The sequence below is a fragment of the Condylura cristata genome, unplaced genomic scaffold (genome assembly GCF_000260355.1).
Source record: "Condylura cristata isolate star-nosed mole 26May11 unplaced genomic scaffold, ConCri1.0 scaffold00014, whole genome shotgun sequence".
NCBI lineage: Eukaryota > Metazoa > Chordata > Mammalia > Eulipotyphla > Talpidae > Condylura > Condylura cristata.
In genome coordinates, this window is record NW_004567115.1 from 8,178,871 (window position 1) to 8,197,466 (window position 18,596).

Consider the following 18,596-nt stretch of genomic DNA (forward strand, 5'->3'; position numbering starts at 1 on the left):
TCACTTTAAACTAAGACCAGAGCTGAATGGCACCAGATCTCACTGATCTGAAGGTGTTGGAATGATTGTTGGGTGGTCAGCTCTGATGAAACTGAAGTATCTTCAACTAATGCAGAGTTTCAGACATGACAGTCCAAAAGAATCTCTCAGAAGCTTTGACTTATTGATCTGGGGTGGGGTCTTGGCATCTATGTACTTTTCACAAGTGTGCCAGGTTATTGGACAATGTGGCATGATTGAAAACCGCAGGTCCAATTGCAATGTGCTGGAACACCGGGCCAGAGTACCCGGATCTGACCTGCTTCTCGGTAATGCACTGTGATATTCTGGGCCATAGTTCCATCTTTCATATTCCAGTTTCTTCCTCTGGAACATTTATATCTGTTTGATCTGTTTCCCAGGGAGAGCTGACACATTTCGGCAAGGATGTGTGTGGTTGCTAACCCAGCGATTGTCTCATTGACAGTTTGGAGTCTCATTGACTGGTTTGGAGATGATGATGGGTGTGCCCCAGAAGGCGTGCCTCAGAGTGATTCCTGGACAGCGGATGAGACTTGAACCCCGTCCCAAAACTCACACAGGTCTCTGGGCTCCTTCCAGAAGGAAGATTCCAGAAAAGCCACTCTCTGCCATTGGCTCTAACACAGACTTATCATTGGAAATGCTGGGCGACTCACTCTGTTTCCGTTTCTACACCCAGAAACTACATCAAGATATTGTAAGACCATTGACATATGAAGCATGGTTTCTGATAGTATTTTAATGTGAAATAAAACCAGAAGAAATAGTGATCACATCATTGCGTGAATTTAGTCAAGCACTGATTTTAGATCTGGTACTGCTAAGTGATTTTACATACAGGGAAACTGAGGCTTAGAGAGATGAACAGCTCTGTGACAGTCACACCTTAAATAGTGGAAAAACTGAGATGAATGTTGATTGTCTCAAAGCAGAGGCTGAGCTATTAGTCATTCTTCTATTCTGAACTACCTGCTGTGGTTATGATTGATTCTGGGTATTTTGACAAAAGTAATATTTGAAATGGGAAATTGTAGAATTATCATTTAAGAGTGTTGTGAAATTTGCATAAGAATCAGAAGGCATGTGTGCCTGTGAGGTATAGTGACAAGCGCTTAGGAGTGGAGAGAACTGGATCCAAGCTTGCATACCATTTCTGATATTTGTTGGCTTTATAATTTGGAAGGAGTCACTTAACTTTTCAGGAATGTTGCCTTATCCTTAAAATGGGAAACATAATAATGTTTTCATAAAATTGTTTGTAGAGATGTGAGAGCCTATTTAGAATAGTAATTGCTATTACTGAACAGTATTTTGTACAGTAATTGTTAGTATTGCACAGATTGCATTTCCAATGTGCCAGGTACTGTTCTAAAGCACCACACATTCATTAATTCATTTAATCATCACACAAACCCTCGAGTAATTACTACTATGGTGCCTGTTTTATGACAGGGAAAGTGAAACACAGAGAGGTTGCTCAACTTGCTCAAAGTCACACAGCCAGTCAATGTAAATGGTAGAGTGCTTTTAACTACCAAGCCATGAACAGCTTTGCAGTGATTCAACCTGCAGAACATGCAAGCAAAGGTTAGCAGTCATTCTGACATGGAACAGTGACTTTCAAACTACTATAAAATTATCATGATCCTTAATTCAAAAAGAACTTTTGGAAGTCTAACTGCGCATAATATAGTGAAGATGGAGCTGTTGTTCTTGAAATAGGATCCAAGCTTGGCCCCCTCCACTGTTCCCTGTTGTGCTTCACCTGTAGCATCCCTAAGTGACTTTTGGGGGATGTGGGAGCTGAGGATCCGAAGAACTCAGTTTGAAAAACACCAGTCCCAATTTTTTTTTTGATCTTGTGCTTCTGTTCCTTTTCCTGGACTCCAAGTCCAAGAATCAGCAGGAAACCAGAGAGCAGAATGTTTCCCCAGGGTCCTTCTCCAACCCCTCCATATCTCCTTGGTGACTTGTCCCTGCTTGTGGGCTCGGACGTGGGGGCAGCTGCCTGGGGGGCAGGGGGAGGGTTGGCTTTGGACTCACCAGTTTTATCTGAGTTGCACAGTATGGTTTCCTTCTCAGCTCTCACGCCTGGACTGGGGCCGTGCTTCATCCACATGGTGATGGTGAACTGGTCTGTCAAGTTCTTGGGCACAATCCCATCCGGGATCTTGGCCCCCTGCCTGCCGTCGAACCTGAAGATCATCTCGCTGCTGTCCCCCAGTAGTCCTGAAGTCCAGTTGGTGGCAGAGCTGGGGGACGGCAAGAGGTCGATGATGCCTGAGGAGGCCCCTGTGGGAGACAGAAAGACAGATGGTCATTCCTCATGGGGTAGGTGTCCTCTTTTGTTTTCTGCTCCTGGGTCAGAATAAACTGCAAATAACATCATGGCTAAGAACATGAATTCTGAAGTCAGCAAAATCTGAATCTGACACTGGGTAGTGAGACTTGCTAGCTTTGTGGCTGTGAGCAAGTCACTTCGTGTTTCTGACTCTCCAGCTCCTTATCAGCAGTCTGTTCCTCACTGAGTAAGCGACTCAGGAAAAGAAGAGCCAAATGCCATCCTTGTCCTGAGTTGTTTAGGGTCTGCTTGGAGGAGGCATTAGCAACTTACAGCTCAAAGCGTTGCATGTGGTAAGACAGGGTGCAATTAACAATTATACAAGGAAAAAGAGCCTGAAGAATTTAGAAAAATGAGATTACCCTCGAGGCATTTGTAAACAGGGAAGATCCCCAGAGGAACCATGGTTTGGTTTGGATGGATGGATTCATTCAGGCATTTATCCATCCAGTCAACTGTCAGCCATTTATTAGACTCCAACTACATGCCAGAGCCCCTTCAGGTGCCGGTGACATGGGGGCAAATCAGCATGGTCCCTGAGCTGAGGACAGCAGACAACTGCACTACAGTGTGATCAGGGCTGTGGCTGGGGAAAAGTGCTAGATATCGGCACCATGGAAAGGACTAGATCACTTTGTACACACAGGACAAAGTATGCAACAATTTCTGCAACAATTTGTTCAAGCAAATAGTACAATGGTGTAGATCATGGGTTCTAAAATCTGAAAAAACTTGAATTGGACAGCGGGCCCCATGCCTTGCCAGCTTTGTGACCGTTAGCACTTAATTTTTCTGACTTTCCAGCTCTTCCAGCCACCCCCGCTCCCGGAGCGTGTAGTGAGAGACTTCTGAGCACCAGCAGGGGTCTGCTCGCTGCAGGGCCAGGGCTCACTCCAGGTTAACGAGAACTTTATTACTATGATTACTGCTATAATTCTGCTACCACTATGATTCCAAGCTGAGGCATGCGACTTAACCTGAACCTATGGGAGGGTCACAGGTAGATTTGTCTTAGAATCACACTGACAGCATTGTGGAGGTGGAAGCTGAGGTGAGCGGATTAGCTGGTGGGCAGAAGGCTGGATGCCTCAGCCACAGAGCCCCACAAGCAGCCAATGCAGCTGATGCTGGAACAGAGTTTCTCCTCTCCTGCAACCCTCATAGGGTCAGGACTCAGCTCCTATGGGGAGGAGGAGATCAGGGCTCCCTGACATTGTCAGAGAAAAGAACCAGGCTCTTTTTCCTTGTATAATTGTTAATTGGTGTGGGGGGCCTTGTGCTGGGTATCATCCCCGGCACAGCACCGACCCGCCAGTCAGAAATGCTGACAAGTTGAATGGACAGGGCACTACTTTCCATGCCATGGGGATCATTGGACTTTGGGATTCTATGGATCAGAGCTTCTTCTCACCAAGGTCTGCCACCATAAACATCTCCTACCATTAAAATGACCCTTGGAAATCCCCCAGGAAGGGGCCCTATTAACACTAATACACAGCCTTGAAATTGGTCAACAGGACCAATGTGGTGGAGCGCCATGTGGTGGAACAGCTCATGAGGTCTGCAATGGAGAACTGTGCTTTGCCATTGAAGGTGATGCTAAGTGAAAAGTGGGTGTCCTTAGAGCCAGAAGCTGCATTTGGCATTGGAAGAGGCACAAACTGGAGTAGGCTTCCAGGAACTGTGCTGAGAGGGTGGGAGATGCCAACCTTCCACTTCATGCTTACCCTGCTGCTCATGTACCTCCAGGGGAAATGTGGACAGCACTGATGGGGTTGCCCATGGGATTTTGCCTGGTACTATGCCTGGCCCACAGCAGGCACTCCATGAATATTTATAAAGACTCTCCTCTCACCCAATGCCTCCAGGAGGCACTTCTGGCCATCTCCTCTCTGGGAGTCTTTCAACCAGAGACTTAGGTGAGCCTGCCTGTCTTGCCTTTTCTCCAAGTCCCATGCTTATCAGCATTTACCTCTTCTCATCCCCTGCCTATGTCTTGTTTGCTCTCCCACTTACTTATCTGATAGTTAATGCCTACTAATGTTTTAATGACCAACAAAGCCCTCAGGGCTATCATTTGCCAAAGAAATCTATTCAAGCCCTAGCAGATAGTGATCTGGGGATGGTTCAGGAGTGGGAGATAAGTGGTCTTTTGGAACAAGCTCAGGATACTCCCAGGATAATGCAACATGGCAGCAGCTTCTCTGACACAGTAGTAAATTGGCTTAGACGCCAGGGTTGTTCAGTGTGAAGATAACTGATGACTGGGCCACACACAGAGAGTGTGTCACTTCCTGAAATTTCAGGTGACCAGAGAGCCAGAGACTGAGCAGCCAGGGCTCGTGACTGCTACATCAAATCGGTGTAGCTAAACACAACCTAGCAGGTTGCAGAGCACCTGGTGACTGCCAAAGTCAAACAAAGTCAAAATTAGAGCAATAATCCAACCCCTGATGTTTTCACAAACTCCACCAGCATCTCACGTGGAAGAGATTTCAGGTCGCAACATGCCACGAACCTGACTTCCTGAATGGGGCCTGCTGGAACTAGGGCAAGAGTTAAGCTGTCTTGCTTGACTTAGAACTGAACATATGTGTGCTTGCTTTTCTGGGTTTGGCTTGCACCCTGGTACTGCTGGAAGAGATGCAGAGGAGGAGACACGTGAAGGAGAGACATGGAGAGACACTTGGAAAGATATAGGGGAGAGATATGTGGGTGAGAGGCATGTGGGGGGTTGCTCCTGGTCCATGATAGTTGTCACCTTGACTTCATGTTGATACATTTTGAATTTTGAGTATCTTCTGTGGGTCCCTGCCAGGCAGCATATTATACATTTTATATTATACTTTTGGGTCTTAGCAGTGCAACTTGAAGCCAAGCCTGTTTGACTAGGCATTTGCCCATAAGGGGATGGACAAATTTGGGAGGTTGCTGTTACTTGTAATCCATTCTTTTTCTCCCTTTCTATGTATACTAATTCCATTTAAAATATCTCACACTACGAGTCTGTTTCCTTTGCCTTTGTGTAATGGAAAGCTGCGTCCCTTGTAAAGTGTGTGTGTACCCCTTAACAGTTTGGGGTCCTCTGGGTACCTCATAGTTGCACTGCAACATATGGAGTGGGCTGACCTTCATGCATTAGAACTGGTATGTATTTGACAGGGCTCAAAACTCACCTATTTCAGGCTCCTTTTAGGCTAAGAAACTTGCTGTTGTTATACTGCAGATACTTTTGTAAATTCACGCTGCAACTAATGCTTTAGATCTGTGAAGGAGCTGATTACAATACTTCTCCTTCCCCTGCCATGTCCCTACTTCAAAAATGAACCAGGTTTGGGTAGAGATAAGGGGTAAAGCAAATAGGAGTATGGGGTGGCTGAGACCATAAACAGGAGGTTGGGTGGCAAAACTAGTCTGACATTGTGCCAAAGACTGTCCTTGACCAGGGTTTTTCTATGCCTACATCACACTCACACACACACACACACACACACACACACACACACCTTTATTTTTCACAGTTACAGTCCTTTATTATTATTTTCATCGGGGCATTTTACTGGACACTGAATGCATGCAGCCATGAATTAAGTACTTCAATGCATTTTCTTAGTTACACAGTAATGTGATGAATGTTATAATGATTCCAGGTTACAGATGAGAAGCCTGAGGCTCAGTGAACCAGGATTCAAACCAGCTGGTGAATGTATGAACTGTCAGGACTTTCCAGCTGCAAAGCCCATGATCCCCAATACACTAACTCAGTGAAACAAGAGGGAGATCTGCCAACTACCTGCACATTTTACAAATATGGAGACGGGACCAGAGAAGGGACACGACCTGATCAAGGTCACATAGCCACCTGGCTAACTAGAGGCAAGGCCAGGTCTCAAACATCCAGCTAAGGGTCTTTCTACCACAGAGCCCTGTCATCTTGATGCCCACATGGCACGTCAGTGCTGTCCGCAGAGAGGTGTGCACCAGGCACCAGACATCCTGGCAAGGCCATGGGCATGGTACTCCCTGACTCTGGTGAGGGAAGCAGCATCTGCTCTGACAGATCAATCCTTTGCATTAATAGCAGGCACTCATTGGGTGGCCTTTCCATCAACAGGACCTGTCCTCTGTCAGAGTTCTTGACTCCACATACAAAACAGCTGAACTGGGCATCGTATACAGAAAGGCACTGACCCGCTGCCAGGAGCCCTGTGCTCCCTGGGAGGAACGGCCTCTAGTCTCTGGACTACAAAGGGCACACATGTCACAAACTGCTTCTCTCTTATTGTAATGTGTAATGACGAGGGTCATCAAAGCGGGCCTTTTCCTGGGCTGTTGTTCATGTCACATTTAATTTGGCCAGTAGGTCTCACCAAAGGCCTTACCACGCACTTCATACTCCAGGCAGCTCTGCGACATGTCACCTCTGGCAAGCCTGGTCCTGAAGTGGCAGGTGCTTCATTTTGCAGCTCGGAACACAAAGGAAGCGATAAACAGTGGGCCTTCCCTTCTCCATGCAGCCTGGCTCTGAGTGAAGAAAGAGCAGTGGGCCCATCTCGCTGGCCCCACGGGGTGAAGGGGACACAAATTTAGAGCCCCGCTTTATTTCAAGGTAGATGGAGCGTCTCTGTGTACGCACGCTGCAGCAATACACCTGATGTCCAGGGCTTCCCAGAAGCCAAGAGGCCTTTCCAAGCGCTGCCCTGGCTCTCAGTCCCGGTTAGGAGGCTGTGCAGCTATTATCTGACTTCTGCTTCAATGGACTTGATTACCCACTATGGCCAGTGGAACCTACTTCACGGATGGGGATCTGAGGGGAATGACAAACATCCACAATGCTCCTCTTTTGGAACCCCACCTGGGCCATTGCACAGCTCAGGCTTCACGGAAAAGATGCCAGAACTCAAAGGCACCCATGAGGCACCCAGGACTGCTCCTAGTTGAGCAGAGAGGGCAGGAGAGTTAACTGAAGAGCTTGGAATGCTGAAGGGGAGAGAGACTATTCTCGTAGAACAAACAAAACATGAACATGGCTCAGGGGTGAGAGCAAGTCTGCAGTTCTGGGGACCAAATGGAGTGTTCTGACTAAGAAGGGGCAGAACATCAGGAAGAAGTGGATTCTGGGGATGGATGGATGGATGGTGGAGGCAAGTTCTTCGGGCAGAAAGGCAGGCCACGGTTGAGTACCCACACCTGGGTGTTCACGAGACACTGTCTGCCTAAACCTGCTCTTGCCCTGGATTCCCGGGTCTGGTTGGTTGACAGCTCGTACAGTTAGATCCGCACCACACAGTCATCCTAGATCCATTCTCACTCCTAACAGCTCACCAGTCATGGAATCTTGTGGAATTTGCCTTCGAACACTGTCGTTACTTCATTCCTCCTGCCACTCCCCAGATTCAGAACTCCTTATCTTCTGCTTAGTCTATGGCAATAACAGCCTAATTGGTCTCTCTGTTCCGGTCCAAAGCCAATAAAAATTTATATCATGAAAAATGCAGGAAAGCAGAGGCTTAAAGTGTCAAGGGGCTTGCTTAGTTGAGAAGCCCAGCAAATGACTTTTCTACCTTCCATGAAAACACGCAGAAGCTTAGCTCCAGAAACTAAGGTGCCTGAAAGGAGGCGGGACCTTCAATCCAGACTTTGTTTAGAAATGAACCAGATGTGCAGTTTGTAGGGAGAACAGGGCCCCCCTGAGCAGCCTCTCTGAAGCAAGTGACCTCAAGATTCGCACCTGGGCCTCATTTGTTTGCTTTTGCTCTTTTCTCTGAGCAACCCCCAGCAGAATTCAAGGTTCTAGCTCCTCACATGTAAGCCCAGCCTGTCAAGGTTTCTGTATGCATTTCCCATAAATGTGGTGGGTGGCACTTCTGGGAAGGTCGCCAGAAAGACACACTAACCTCTCTCTACCAAGGTCTCCCAGCACCACATAAGCTTGAAGCTTGGGAGAACCGCTTTCCTGACTGAATTAACCTGCCTCCTTTGCAAGGAGAAGCTGACAGCCCAGAGGATTTAGCTGTGTTAACACCAGAGGCAATTTTGCTCTAAAGTTTCTTCCCTCAGAAAATCCTTCTCACTCTCAGTATCTTCCCATCTCTCCCCAGCAACATTCAAAATCACATTACAAGTGCGTGCCCTTGGGCCCATCAGATCTTTAACAAGCTCATTCCATCATTTCCCTCTAACCTGGAGGAGTTTAGGAAATGACTGTAACCTGCAGTGGCGTGGGGTCGAGTTGACTTATAATTCAGGTGCGTGGGGAGTGAAATGGGATATTCATTCAAAGTAAGATATCGCCTGAGATGACTTCATACACAGAGTGAAGGAGAGGACTGAAGGCAGTTTTCTGGCTATTACGGGCCCCTGGTCTCCAGTTTTGAAAGAGCTATTTAAGATATTGAAGTTCTGGAGTTTTGTCCTATCTACTGCATTGTTCTGGAGAGGTCCCATGTCCCCACAGACCTTCCTTTTAGTCTAGAGTCAGGACAAATGGAACCTGGTGACATACAAGCAGGGTTTATTCCACATTCAGTGCTGAGTGCATCATTCAGTTCTTTGGGCATGTGTGTACAAAGGAGTGTGCATGTGTATGTGTGTGTTTGTGTTTGTGTGTGCTTTGTGTGTATGTGTGTATGGTTAGGTGTGTGGAAATGTAGAGGGAGGAAAATCTGCCCCAAAGACAGTAGTGGGGAGTCACCAGGAAGGGCTTCTGGCTACAGTGTGTGGAGGGGTCCTCTACTTCTTGTGGAGTTTCCACTAGCTCAAAGCTTGATGTGCTCTTTCCTAATCTTCTCCCCCGCCCCCGCCCCATAGCACTGCTGGAGTCTCCTATGTGACTTCTAGAAAATTCCTGGATTGAATAAGAAAGAAATGAAACATCTACAGATGGGGATGAAGGAGGCCCATTGACATTTCAACAGTCTGGTTTCCTGAGCACAGGGGAGCCTTCCCAGCATACCGAGTGGCCTCTTATTCCATAGATCACTTGAGAGACTTTCTTTTCAGCTCCAAAGGCCTGGCCAGTGTCAAACATGAGCTGAAAACCTCCTCATGTGGATAGCTCTACTTTCAAATTCTGTTACTCTTTACTCTCTTCTTTTTAAACCTTACCCTCTTTTTCTCTGTGGGTCTCAAATTTTCTGTCTTTAAAATTGGATAAAGCATACCATGCTCACAGTGAATGAGAGAATTAAAACAAGCAGCACATGTCGAGTGTAGGAGCCCCATAGTAGGTCCTCGCTCAAGCTAACTTTCCTTTTGTGTGTTCGCCATCAGCCTGGTTTCTGACTTTCCAGGCTGTTCCATTCCACAGCACTATCTCCCAGCCTGCTGATGGCAAGATTCTCTCCAGGGCACCTGGTCACCTGTGCCTCACCCACCTCCAAGCCCACCCAAGCTCATCTTTTCCAATGTAGGCAGACAGGCCCAGCTTCTTGGCATACCACTTTAGGGGTGCCACAGCGCCCCAGGCTAGCTGTGGGCCCCCAGCTTGGTTTAATGATTTGCTATTTCTGTCCTAAATGTCTTAACCTTTGAACAAAGCTTCCACATTTTCATTATACACTAGCCTATGCAAACTACATAGCTGGTCCCCAGAGAACTGAACAACGTTTCCCAGAGGGCTTATGCCACCTTCACGCTGGTCCCAGCTCAGATGCCTCTTTCCAAACCAACATGGTGAAGGGGACTTGTGTTTTCTTAGGCCCTGTGCTAGGTAGTCTTAAATGCAGTGTTCCATTTAGACCCTGTTTTATCAATAAAAAAAGAGAGGCTTTGTAACACCACCGTCACACACTTGATCAGGTTTACCTTCTGCTCCTTCTGCTCCTTTAACCACAACAAACAAAGTTAATGTCCCACCAAGAGTTACATACTCTGAGACAGTGGAGAAGGGACGGATTCTTTCAGAAGACAAGCAAGCGTGTTCTATTTGTGTAATGTTATTTAAATGCAGTTAATTAAGAAATCCCAACAGGGGCAAACCTACCACACAGTTTCTGAAGGGATTTCTCAGAATAGGTCTCTCGGTCACAGCCCTTCCCGATGTAATTGGTCTGCAGTTCTGTCGTGATCTGGATGGAGGACACAGCCCCATCACATGTCTCCAGGTGGATACTGGGAAACAGGGGTACACTCCCTGAGCCAGGCTGATACTCAATCCTCTTGGTCCAGTCTGAAAAACAAGGACACGATTAAAGAAAATCAGGCAACCAGTTCTGCTATCATTTTTGTTTTCAAAATGTGATTTTTTTAACACAAATAATATATTAGGGAATAATTTGTGAATAAGGGGAATTTCACATTTGCTGATGCAAAATTTCCTTTCTGAGAAATACTAAGTGAGCCCAGCTCTGTAGGAAGGAACAACAACAAAAAACAACACACGTATGCATATCACACACCCACTGCTACTCTTTTGCTCTCACACCTGCCGCTTCCACTTTCCATTCCATTCAGAGCCCCCCACCCCCCCTCAGCATGACTGTCCAGCTGCCTCCCTCCCACATCCACTTGCTCAGACTCCAGTGCTCCCTCCCACATCCACTTGCTCAGACTCCAGTGTTCCTCAACTCTGGCTTATTGTAGTACTTATGTGTCCCTTAGTCATGTAGGCTGTGGGAAACTGTGCTAGCTTATTTTTTTTCTTTTCTTTTTTAATGTGTTGCTGGTGATATTTTTGAGTATTGTGCTCCTCACCCCATTTTCCCAGCAAGGTGAATTTTAGAACGCGTATGTCCTATTGTGAAATATGAGAGCATGGTAGGATGATGTGAGGACATGAAATGGGGTGTCAGGGTTCTTTCCCAAACCTCCAGGACAGTGACCCACTCAAGTAAGACCTATGGTCGTATCCCTGCTTTTCAGTGGAGCAGTAATTTGGAGATGAGAAAGCACAGGAAAGGAACAAATTCACAAACAAAATGGCACCATACAAAACAAAGCAATCAATAAAAATAAATACCAAGAATGAGTGTACACAGGAACTGATAGAAGCAATAGCAGCAACTGGGAGTTAGAGCTCCTGTGCCCTGCAGCAGGGCTTGTGGTAACAGTGTGAATCCCTCCCAACACACACACCCATGTACAACTCTAAACAGGCATGCATTTAGAGGAGTGAATTTGAATTATCAAAGAATGGAAACTATGGACATTGTAGTTGGTAAGTCCCGAATGTTTGTCACATAGAAAATTACTAGATGCTATGCTTTTAAAGCAGAAATGAACGTCTATGGAATGACTAGTCTTCACAAAGGACAAACTTGCGCCCTGCAAGTGTGAGTCAGTTTGCAACCTCCAGGGGGTGCCTCACAAGTCTGCAGCCAGCCACTGGTAGCCATCTTGCCTGATTCCAGTAAGTGGAGAAGGTTGAGATTAGTGGTCAGCCACAAGGCTCTGCTCATAGAGCAACCACTTATTCCAGGTTTTTATGAACAAAGCTTTCTTGGAGTACCAAGGATACAGCAATAAAGATGTCAGGAAAGATCCCTGTCTTGTGGAACTGGGGAAGTAAGATAGATAGTGAATAGGCTATGCAGTGTTATGTGAGTGGATCAGTGAAACATTGGTAACAGAAAGGGGTTCATTTAGACTCAGGAAGCCCCTTTCTGAGTTGGGGCTTGAATATCAAGGATAAATGCACATGGGCAGCTTCTGAGAAGCATGTTTGAAGCAGATGCAGCATGCAGTTGCTGTGACTATTAGGTTAGAAAGTTTTGGTAGACTAATGAAGGTCTCTAAGTCCCAGACACTTCAGCGGTACAGTGGGTGGCCATAGCCTTGACCTTCCAGAGTGGAGGGAGGATCAAGTGTGACATGTGTCATGTGCATGGCTGACAATAGAACCACCATCAACATTGTTCTGGGAAAGGAGGGGAGATGTTTGGTTCACAAGGGGCAATGTTCCCTGTACTACAGCCCTCCCTTGTTTGCGATAACCATGTTATTGGATTTTAACTCTGAATTAAAATCATGCTATAAGAGTTTTGGTTTGTTTGCTTGTTTTGTTTTTCCCAGAGCTCCCAAAGAGATTGACACCACAGTGTGAGGTTTGTTATCAGGGAATTTGTCTGGTAAGATTTTTAGTGGAGCATGACTATAAGTCAAAGAGAATATACCCAGGGATATGTCTCCTTTCTAACACCAGAAACTGTGTCTGCACTAGCCTGTCACCTCCCAAAGGATGCCATTATTGAGCTGCTATAGCTCATGGTCCAGAGTGCTCTGGTTCAATCTGAAGGACACGCCACTGGAAGACAGGAGAACTTCTTGTCGAGTGAATCTGAAAGTCATAGTGCTGCCAGAAGCAGCCACACATGGCCAGCCTTGTGTGTCCAAGACACAAAATGTTTCATGCTGTAGTGCATTTGATTATTGCTGTTTTCCCTGCCTGTAGCTCCCTTTCCATCGTGTCTGTCTTGTCACTGTCTCTATGGAGTCTTTCAGGATTACTTCAGTGGGGGTAGAAACCCTCCTTTGTGCTCGCAAAGCATCCAGTATTTTAGACTATGGCACCGAGTGACGGTTTCATTCCTCTGAATCCCCTTCATGCTGCCCAGTGCTTGGCATAGAGTGACGCTTCCCAGAGAGTGACAGAAAGTGTGTATAAATCCTATAGGATCTCCTGTGGAAAATGATCCATTGGTTTTCTTCCCCTGGTGACTGGTTACTCTTAAAAATAAGGACCAACACAAGTATTTTTGATCCAGAGTGCTGGAAGTATTTTCTAGCTGGAACTACCTGGGGGAGGGGTCTAAGAGACTGACACATCTCCTTAATTGCTGCCCAGACAGCCTTGAGCTACAGAACCCATAGCTTGTTTGCAGCTTCTGTCTAGCCCTGCTTTCAGATATGCGGAGCCACCATCCCAAAGCAGGGTATAACATGCCAGCTTCTCTGTTCTCAGTGGCGCAGTTGATGTAGAATTGACGATGGGGGTCTGCTTTCCAATAATAAGAAAAGGCCTCAAAGAGGAGCCCTCATTTCCTTCCTTTTCTCTCCCTGGGCCCTCCCTTTCTTTAGGAATGAAAATAAAAAAGTGGAGAAATTATATTAAAAAAAAGTGGAGAGAGTGGTTTTGGGGAGGCCTTGGGGTAAACCCCAGAGTGCCAGTGCTTGGAGCTCCCCTCCTCCTGCTCGTGTGTCAGGGGTCCTCCTCAGAACTTCTTTCTGGAAGCTGCTTCCACTGGAGAAGCCCAAACCCTTCGCCACACTGGTCCCCTTTATTCTGTGGAGGCTTCTGGCAACTTTTTCTCCATTTAGATGTTTTGGTGACTCTTTTTGATGGGAAATTCTGCCTCATCTTCTTTTCAGAAGAAGTACAAATTAAGAAGCAAATACATAGTGAAGGAAAAGTCAGCGGAGACTCAGTTCAGCAGATTTCACTCCCTCTTTCCCATCCCCCACTGGGGACAAGCATTTCTCTGTGAAGAAATCAGGTCCAAAAGGGCTTCAGGACACCACATCTGCCACTGGCATTGGTGACCTCATGAGACTGGCTTTTGAGGGTTTATGAAGAGCCGGCAAAATTGCAACCATATAGTAAGAGAAATTGACACAGCTTTACCAAGCACAGTGTCCTTGAGACAGTGGGAAGCTCACACAAACATCATTTATTTTCCAAGATGGAGTTGGTATGGGGAGTAAGAGAAAAAAAGGCAAGCTATCCAACTCAGCCTTTACGACATGGAATATCTATCCGTACCCATTTCCTGGAGGGTGAGATGGCATGATGGATAAAATAAAACATGGCCTCTACCTTAAGCTTGTGTGGATTCAAATCCCAGTCCCCTACCACTTCCTGTGTAATCTGGGCAGCTCCCTCACCCTCCCTAAGCCTCTGTTCCCACCGCTTAGAAGCTGTGCCCACTTATTTAACTCAGGGGTTTGGGTTGGGGATTCAGTGCGGAGTTGATTTATACCAAACACAAGGATATGTTCACTAGACACATTATTATTAAGTTATCTGTTATTCAATAACATTTATTGCAGGAAATAAGAGGCCATAACAGCTACCAAGCACCTACGAAGTGATAAAGATGTTACATCTATGTCCTTTCCCTTAATCTTGCCAACAACTCAGTGAATGGGTGGCAACTTAATGACGCAGGTGACAACACCGTTGCTGAGAGTAGCGCAGAGTCACGCTGCTCTTGCACAATAGCTGTTCCAGGATTTTAAGGATTTTCCACAAATGAAAGCAACTGTGATCTTTACAGATTTGTTGTTGAACATTCAGTTTACACTAATTATTTTTAAAAGGTGATCATCTCCCATTTTGGTGAAGGCTCAAGGAAAAAGGTCATTGCTGCTTGGTCTGGAGGGCTGTATGTGGGTCCGGAGGGTTGTTTTGACTCATACGACTAGACTTGAATTGAGCTCAACTCCCCCAAATGTGGGTCATGCAATCTTGGCAAAGCCTGTCATTCCTGAGTCTGTGGTTTTATTGTGTCTGCTGGAGATAATAACACTTCCTCCAGGGCTTGTGTTGAGGATATAGACTGAGGGGCTAACCCAGAGAACTTCCTGTCAGAGCCTCAGGGTAGGAACACTCTACTCCTTGGTTCACCAGTTTTTGGGGCTTCTCTGAGCTGTCCTGCTTGGAAACAAAATCTCTCCTATTTATAAAGGGCCTAGAATTAGTTTGTAAGTTGTGGTTCAATTTTTTTCTCCCTTAAGTTTAGAAATAGGAAACAGATCACCTGTAGTTTGAATAATCAGGTTCAATTACACTGCAAGTGTTCCTGAAAAAAGCTAACACTGGAATGCCTTGAGGATTAAACTCCTCTGTGGATTAAGGATTTAGAAATGGGAGGATTTTTATTATATTATAAATGTTGCAAATTGGAGAACATATGCTTTCTTATCAGGAAATATTAACTACTTGTAACTCTCAAAAATTATTCCTGGAAGTAGAGAACACTAACATAAGACTTCTGGAAAGCACATGCTCTTGGTGGCTCCTGTGATCTAAGAGTTCAGATCCATTTTTGTAATGCAGCACCCAGAAGTGGTTCAGAAGGAAGAGGGAAAGATAGACTCGGGTATGGAAAGCACTCCTCTATCCTGAGCTGTGAGGGCCTATCACCCTTCCTGATCTCAGATTTCAGTAGTTGAAGGAGAGTCAGGAGTCCTAGGAAAGTGCTAGAAATAAGCAAGCTAAGGGGCTAGAATAGGGGTGCTAATGAGTGGGAAGGACAGGAAGAGATTCCCCATTGTTCAGACAGCTGTCAAGTTAATTTCTGCAGGCACCTAGTATCAACCTTCTGGTGGACTCAAGACTTTCCCCATGAAGACTTTGGGAATCAAGGGACTTGGTTCTATCCCTGGAGGTGCTAGGGACTCTCCTTTGCTCAATAGTGAGCAACTTTGCCTCTCCTGGGCAGTCAGTGCATCTGAGTCGAGGGGTTAGGTAGTAGACTTGGGTTGGAGAGACAAGTGGAAGTCAGATGAATGGTGGGTGGAGAGGTTTGGGGTTCACCTTAAAGTCAGTGAAGAGTCAGTAGTGGGTGTTTGGGAAGGGCCTGTAGTACCAAGGCTATATTTTGGGAAGGTCCCAGAAACTGATTTAGACCCACTGTTCATTTTCAGACCATCACAATTGTCCTGAGAGCTACTCTTGATCAGTCCATGCTAAAGGTCACTTCTGAAGGCTCAAGCAAATGGGAATTAGCATCAATTCAACTTAATACATTCAGGAGTGTTAACTCTGCGGCAGGACAGACTCAGGTATGAATGCTGAGTCTATTGCTCCTTGGCTGTGTGACTTTGGGTAAACCACTGAACCTCTCTGCTTAGTTTTCTCTTCTGTGCAATGAAGATAACACAACACAACTCTTACAGTTGCTTTGGGAATTTCAGAAAGTGTGTGAAGCACTGGAACAGAGAGGAATTATTACAAATACTATCATTCTTGTATTTATTATTATTCCAGAAGCCATGAATTTATTTACTGAGTACCTACTGTATGTCAGGCAGAGCCTTAGGCATGGGAGACAGGGAAGTGTAACTCATGATCCTTAACTTGACAGAATTCACAGTCAGAGCAGTGGTACCTCATAGCCAGCATTTAGGCAGATGGAGGTCAAAAGAGCACGCCCCAGGAAGCAGACAGGAAGAAGCCATTCATGCTGACTTGGGCAATCAAGAATCCTTCCTAAAGGAAGTGATAGGCCTTTGTTCAAATATAGGCTTTACTATTATTTAAATAAGGTGAAGATAAAAGAACAGGACATTGAGAAGATACTTTGTAATACTCACAGATTCCAAGGAGGGGTGGGGGTACACACACCACAGGGGGCACACAGAGAAGCACTGGGATCAGTCAGGAGAGAGAGGCCTGTTGGTTAAGGCCTTCATGCTGGTGTTCATGGGAAGGAACAGGTGAAGCAGGGGCGGGGAGATTGTCTGGAGCCACTGCAGAGGTGTGACACAGGGCTGACCCTAGCTATCCAGTGCTGGGGCTGGCTGATCAGGGCAGGTGGATGAGGACAGAATGTGAGTCTGATAGGAAAGGTGGTTGGGGTTTGGGCTCTGGATTGGTTGGTCTACATTGGAAAGTCAAGACATTGTTTACTCTCTCTACCGTTTGGCTAACCCTAGAAGAGGCAGTCTCTCTCGGCTCCGCAAGGCTGTGAGTGTCAAAGTATCAGAATGCAGACCAGTAAAGACAACATTATAGATAGGGGGGTTGGTGAGTGCAGATGAGAGCCCAAGGATCCCTCCACCATGGTTGTAGCCTCTATAGCAATAAAAGGTGCTATTTAAGTGAAGAATACCTTCCCTTCTCCAAGTGGTACAACTGAGTTGCCTGGCATGACTCAGAAAACGAATATACAGGGCCCTCCCTGGTGGCTAAATGGGTTAAAGCACAGCACTGAGAAGCTAAACCCACTTCAGCAGCTGGATCCTCACCCCGGAGGTGACCCACATGGCGTAACAGACCTCTCCTGACCCGCCCGCTGCACCCCTCAGCAGTATACTTCATCTATCTGCCTGTTCTGCTCCCCACTCTGTCTCTGGTGAATCCTCTCACCGTCCCCGCACCTCCGGCCTGTACTTCAGTTCTGTATACATACATAAATAAATATTTTTTAAAAAGAAAGAAAATGAAGATACATGGGAGGCTGGGGCAGGGTGTTGAAGTCTAGTCCTCAAAATCTGCTTCCCAAAATGTCCAGAACATACTTTTTCTAAGAGATGTCACTTTGGCATATGGGACAAAGGTCAATCAGGACCCTGCAGGCTTCAAGGGAAACTGTTATCATTACCTCCAACAGAAGAAGAGACAAGTTGGAGAAACTTGTCCATATGACTATAGAGCAAATGGTTTTGCCATAGGAGTCATCTTCTCTTGTCATGAGACCCTCTTCCTCTCTTCTTGACATCTTAGACTCCCACCCATTCGTTAGTTCGATAATAACATCTTATGTTTGTCCTGCTCATTCTAGAATTTTACAGCCATGTCATGATATTTACTCACTTTTCTCTACAATCTGTCAGAAGTTCATCTTCTTGTTTGCCCAGCCCAAGAACCCAGAGGCACAAGGGAAAGTTTCTTCTCTGCCCCTAGAGTGTCAAGGAGGCTGGTAGAGAAGGGCCAGGAAGGAACTGGGGGCTGGTCAGGCAATGGAGGCTTATTCACTCTTTCAAGGCCTTTGTAGAAGGGAAGCTGATTTCTGTAGCCCACCTCCTTCCTTCTCTCCTCCCCTGTGGCTCCCAGGCCTGAATTCTTCAGTCTCCACTTCTGACTTTGGATGGGGTCCTGATGCAGAGATTAGGAGCGAGGTGCCAGATGTCTGGGTGGCCCCCTGCCTCCTCTGCTTAGCAGCTACTGCACCTTGGACAAGATGCCTCCTGCCTCTGTCTCCTCATCTGTAAGTGGGGGATATTGCCCTATTGCTCATGGGGGACAGTGAAGCTTTAGCGAGATAACACCGGAGGTTGAGCCCAGTCAAAGTGACTCTAAGCCAAGCCTCAAAACAGAATTCGTGTTCTTCTTATGTGTCCCCAGCTGCTGTTGAAGGTCTAACGCTGTGAGGTGGAGATGATGAGGAGCCGAGGTTGGCAGTCCCATCCAGGTGCCAAGCCCAGTTTCATGCTCAGGAGTTCCCTGTTTGGGCAAATGCTTTGCTGTTCCTGTCTTGAAATTTGTAATCATTTTATTTTTTCTTTAGTATATTTTTTAAAGATTTATTTATTTATGCATACAGAACTGGGGTACAAGTCAGAGGTGCAGGGG

General features: G+C 46.2%; 1 protein-coding gene across 1 annotated transcript in view; it reads right to left on the reverse strand.

Moving 5' to 3' along the window:
- The window catches only part of CLSTN2 (calsyntenin 2), a 599,321-nt gene that overhangs the window by 119,282 nt on the left and 461,443 nt on the right, over positions 1-18,596 (reverse strand). The window contains exons 6-7 of the mRNA XM_004682158.2: positions 10,347-10,532; positions 2,065-2,313 (exon numbers count right to left, since the gene is read on the reverse strand). Of these exons, the coding sequence (XP_004682215.1) occupies positions 2,065-2,313; positions 10,347-10,532 (435 nt within the window). The remainder of the gene's footprint in view (positions 1-2,064; positions 2,314-10,346; positions 10,533-18,596) is intronic.